At 34.0% G+C, this 5,283-nt stretch overlaps 1 protein-coding gene across 1 annotated transcript; it reads left to right on the plus strand.

The window, feature by feature from the left end:
- Positions 1-1,625: 1,625 nt before the first annotated feature.
- Positions 1,626-4,686, plus strand: LOC131054423 (cold-responsive protein kinase 1). Its single transcript, XM_057988937.2, has 7 exons — positions 1,626-2,589; positions 2,799-2,924; positions 3,031-3,158; positions 3,238-3,451; positions 3,548-3,779; positions 3,860-4,010; positions 4,107-4,686. Exons 2-7 carry the CDS (start codon positions 2,900-2,902, stop codon positions 4,401-4,403), a joined length of 1,047 nt encoding a protein of 348 aa, XP_057844920.2. The 5' UTR covers positions 1,626-2,589; positions 2,799-2,899; the 3' UTR covers positions 4,404-4,686.
- The last annotated feature ends 597 nt before the right edge of the window (positions 4,687-5,283 follow it).

The following is a 5,283-nucleotide window of genomic DNA, read 5'->3' on the forward strand; positions in this document are numbered from 1 at the left end:
AATGAAAAATCATCTTAGTACACATACTTTTGGATGGAAGAATGGTTTTATTTTCCAAGAAATTTAAATAATGTGAAATAAAATTTAATAGTTGCTTGAATTCAATGGTTGAGGTAGTGGTTGGTCATATATACTAGTTGATATAGTTGGTATCATCTTTGGAAATCCTTATGATCTCTACATTTTAATTTTGATATATTTTGTTAGTGAATTAGTATAGGTTGGTCTTGAATGGTACTAGATTTACTCTTAGTATAGGTAAGTCCAAAATATTTACGACGAGTACTTCACAAGCTAATAGACTGATAAATGCTAGTAGAAACCTATGTTGTTTTTGTGTGGCATACAAGATATTGAGAGAGAGATAAAGTAAAAAATTCATTTACAATGCATTCTAATAATAAAGAAAAATGAGTGGATAAACTCATATAGTAGTTTTTGAGGTTGTTCCAACAACACAATTGGCTATCGCATCATTGTCATAATAAGGTATTAGATCCTATTTAATTTGGGGTAAAAGTTGGAATTTAATAGGAAACCATCCAAATAAGGATTTAGATGAAGTTATATGCATACACAAAAGCTACAGAGAAAAGCAATTGTTCAAGAGATATACAATAAAAAATAAATGTAAATTTCATTTGATTTCTCTTTTAAATATTGTATACCCTTAAGAGGGGTGTATGTTTACTATTTATATTATTTACCTATTTTTTTTCTAAAATATTTTCCAATGTATAAGATATGTAATATATGCATATAATAGATCACAACAATTCATGCAATATCTCCTACTTATCATTTCATGCAATAGTCAATAGGATGTTGAATAATCTCATATAGAAGTGGAACTATTTCTCTCCTCGCAATTATGGATTTGACTAAGTCATTGGTGTCTTGGTGATGAGTTGATATATGACATTACATACCACATTTTTTATAGATGGTGTATTGGTCATTGAATTGATAACACTATTTGATGTTCATAGCATGACACTTGACATGTTATAATAAGAAAATATGTGATAAGACTTTATGGTGTTTGGTAGAGATATGTTTATTGAAAAACTACTCATCTCTATGGAAAGTGTTCTACACCACTATTGAAAGATGTGTAACACTTGTAAAAAATTTGAAAATCATCCTTACATTCTCACAAACATTTAAGAGGTGCTTTGATATACCATATTTTAGAGAAATATCCCCACAATTATCACAAGCCATAAAAATAGCATCATTGTTATTGTGAGTACCACTATTGCTAATTCCTCCTTACAAAGCCAGTGAGGAGCCTTGATATCTAGTGATTGCTCAGTCAATGATTTGGCTTCTAGTGGAAATTGACCCTTTCTTTAAAGAAAAAATAAGCATAGAAAAAATCAAAGTTCTATGTTAATATGGTCTTCACATCTTCATGTCTTTTCCGCATCATGTGGAAATTGACCCTTTCTTTAAAGAAAAAATAAGCATAGAAAAGTTCTATGTTAATATGGTCTTCACATCTTAATGACTTTTCCGCTTCGTGTTTGTAAGAGAGATAACTAAGGTCTCTAGAAGAATGGATAATAGTGAAAAAGGAGGGGGATTTGTCTATGGTAAAGAACAATCATGACTGACTTTGCCGTTTGAAAGTCTATACAATAGATCTCTTTTTTTTTCTTCGACGAACAATTTAAAGTTTTTATATATGTAATTATTTTGTGAACTACAGATTATCATTAGGGTATTATATCAGAACCAAATCAATAGCATCTTCAATTATAGCATTTTTAGGTCTCTCCCCAATATCAGTGGAGAAATCCAGAGCCATGGCTGCAAGGGGCCGGCAAGTGGAGAATATGGTTATGTTGATTATTTTGTCGTCCATGTTAAGAGTCCCCATTAGGGCAGATCCAGAGACTAACCTTTTACACTACGAATGCAAATACAGCCCCAGCAGCAACGCAACCCGCTTTGAGCAAATTTTGAACGCCGCGCTGGCATCTGTGGTGAAAGAAGTTGGTGCATCTGGATTTGCTACAGCAGAAGAGGATGCATCTACAGGGACAGCAACAGATTCAGTATTCGTTCTTGCGTAGTGCAGAAAGGATAAATCCCCTGCCGATTGCGTCGATTGCATAAAGGTTGCAGGGAACAAAGCACGCAGCTGCGCCTCAGAGTCCTGCAAAGCATACTACGACGGCTGTTATCTGCGTTACGAGAATTACAATTTTTCTGATACATACACTGATGCCACACATAGAGCCGTCTGCGGCCAAGCCAACGCCCCTGATTCCAGTTCATTTTCGGCAACAGGTCGAACTTTGATAAGTGATCTTTGCACTGCAACTCCACTAATAAAGGATTATTTTGCGGCGGATACGAGACAAGGGCCGTCTAATACGACAATCTATGGACTTGCCTTCTGTTTGAGTTCCATTCAAAGGAATTCCTGCCAAGATTGCCTAAAGACTGCTCAGGAAAACATAATTAAGTGTTTTCCTCGCTCCGATGGACGGGCTATAGACGCTGGCTGCTACTTGCGATACGATTCCAAACCCTTTTTTCCAAGCAACGCGACTACCTATTTGACACCATTCCTACCCACAGGTTAGAATTTAATTATATTCAATTGAAGAGCTTGGAATTTTCCCTACACTCTTGACACTTTTCCTTAGAAACGAGTTTCAATTTACAATTTCAGAAATGCGATTTCAAAAAATCACCTGAATCGCTTTTGTTTAAAATTTATGTCAGATATTTACTCTAATTTACAAAGATTTTTTCACAGTTGACGTATTCTCGGTTTTGTTTTTCAGTGAAGGGAAAGGCGAGTTCTGTAAAGTCGATAATAATTGGTGTCGTAGGAGGGGGATTCCTAGTTTGCCTTATAACTTGTCTCCTCCTCCTCCGGAAGCAGATGATGCAAAAAGGGCAGAAAAAAGGTAAATTCTTAAAAGTCTGAATTTACTATATTATAGATAAGGAAGCAAAACTCGTGCAAGTCAATTCCATATTAACTAACATTAGTTTTACAAATATATGAAATAGGGGAAATTGAAGGAGCAACGGAACTGCGCGGACCTGAAAATTTTGACTTCAAGGCACTGAAAAAGGCGACTAACAATTTCGATCAAGCAAATAAACTCGGAGAAGGAGGGTTTGGTGAAGTATTTAAGGTAAATTATTGTTTATTTACAGTTCATATTAGCCTTGTCTATTAATGTATTCAAATGATGGGTTACATGATATTTGCAGGGTACGTTGAAAACTGGCAAAGTTGTGGCGGTGAAAAAACTGACATTAGGTCGTTCTGCTTTCGCAACTTCTGAATTCGAAAGCGAAGTGAAACTCATTTCTAATGTTCATCACAGAAATCTTGTGCGTTTACTTGGATGTTGCAGACAAGGACAGGAAAGACTGCTGATTTATGAGTACATGCCGAATAGCAGTCTTGACAGAATATTATATGGTTTGCTATTTCTGAACTTTCCTCTTTTGCTTCTTTGATCTGTTACAAAAAAAACATTTTAGGTTTTGAAACTCTAATGAATTGCTTTAAATGCAGGAAAAAACAAAAAACTTTTGAGTTGGAAGGAAAGGTTCAACATTATCCTGGGCACTGCTCGTGGTCTGGCTTATCTACATGAGGAATTCCATGTTTGTATCATCCATCGTGATATTAAATCCAGCAATATATTACTTGACGACAACTTTCAGGCAAAAATAGCAGATTTTGGTCTGGCAAGACTTCTTCCAAATGATAAAAGTCATATTAGCACAAGATTTGCAGGAACCTTGTAAGTAAACTCCTAATTTATCTACCGTTTTTTATAATTTCAATATAGATGGCAACCCCATTTTAATTTTTCTTTTGCAGAGGATACACGGCTCCTGAATACGCTACCCGTGGGAAATTAACAGAGAAAGTTGACACCTATAGCTTTGGTGTCGTTGTTCTTGAAATTGTCAGTGGTAGAAAATGCATTGACTTGAAGCAACCACCTCATATGCAATATCTGCTTCAATGGGTATTTTAAAATTCTAATAATATTCTTTTAATCCTTTCATCCCTAGATTATTTCATTTGAAATGCTTGACCTTTTTTCTTAAAAAACTTATGGCAGGTTTGGAGCCTATACGAAGATAACAAGGTTTTAGAAGTGGTGGAAAGTGGAAACCAGATGGAAGGGTATAGTGAGGAAGAGGTGATGAGGGTGATAAACCTTGCGCTTCAATGCATACAAGCCTCTGTCAGTCATAGGCCATCAATGTCTGAGGTCGTGACAATACTGTTAAGTAATGATGAGATTGATTTTCAAAAACCTTTGCAACCAGCCCTCGTAGATGGAGAAAGTTTGGCTTATGGCACACCTTCATATCAATCCAATGCAACGATTACGGGAACCCTTAGTGCTCGTTAGCAGTGGCTACTTCTCTTGTTGATGGGCACATACAGACTAGCAAGGATGTGGATATATTGTTAAAGATATAACCGACTAAATAGTTCTCCCTTCCTATTTTCAAATAGTATTTAAATATTATAATATATATCTTTTTTGCTTTTCTAGGAAATTTTTAAAAGCGATGTATGCCTCACTTCAATTCAAGAATTTAGATGTTGGAGAAATGTTGTATGCTTAGTATATTTTGTAATTGAGGGACGATCTTATTTTATTTTATTTTAAATAATACAGGATTTTGTTATGATAGTGTTGTATATAGATGATATGTTATCAATTTGAAATAATGCGAGAATGAAATCTATCTTACAATTTGGTATGAAAATTTTGGGTATTATAAAATTTATTTTATAAATGAAAATAACAATTAATTGTCCAAATAGAAATTTGTGGTTACCTTAAAAGAAATATGTAAAATTCATTTTGTAGATATTTAGGTTGCAAGATAGTAAGCCTATGAAAACTCCCTTTCTTGTGAATACAAACTTGTTTGCTAAAAAAATTCTTCAAATGAAAAGAAAAATAAAAAAAATGCGTGCCATTTCTTATGTTAGAACAATTGACATACTCTTGTCTACTTTATTGTGAACTATACTTCACATTGCACATAAATTTGTAGTGTGAGTAGATATATGTGCAAACAAGATAAATAATTTTGGAATATTGTGAATAAGTTTTTAATTATTGTGAACTATACTTCACATTGCACATAAATTTGTAGTGTGAGAAGATATATGTGCAAACAAGATAAATAATTTTGGAATATTGTGAATAAGTTTTTTAGATATCTATGTGACATATTAGCTTATGCAATTTGATATGAAGGAAGAGATGATTAAAA

This window comes from Cryptomeria japonica, chromosome 10 (genome assembly GCF_030272615.1).
Source record: "Cryptomeria japonica chromosome 10, Sugi_1.0, whole genome shotgun sequence".
In the NCBI taxonomy this organism is placed as follows: Eukaryota; Viridiplantae; Streptophyta; class Pinopsida; order Cupressales; family Cupressaceae; genus Cryptomeria; species Cryptomeria japonica.

Excerpts from the sequence above, each read along its gene's own strand:
- LOC131054423 (XM_057988937.2), top strand. The coding sequence starts at position 2,900 with ATGATGCAAAAAGGGCAGAAAAAAG. Across the intron at positions 3,159-3,237 it reads GGTTTGGTGAAGTATTTAAG|GGTACGTTGAAAACTGGCAA; the intron begins GTAAATTATTGT and ends TGATATTTGCAG. Across the intron at positions 3,452-3,547 it reads TCTTGACAGAATATTATATG|GAAAAAACAAAAAACTTTTG; the intron begins GTTTGCTATTTC and ends CTTTAAATGCAG.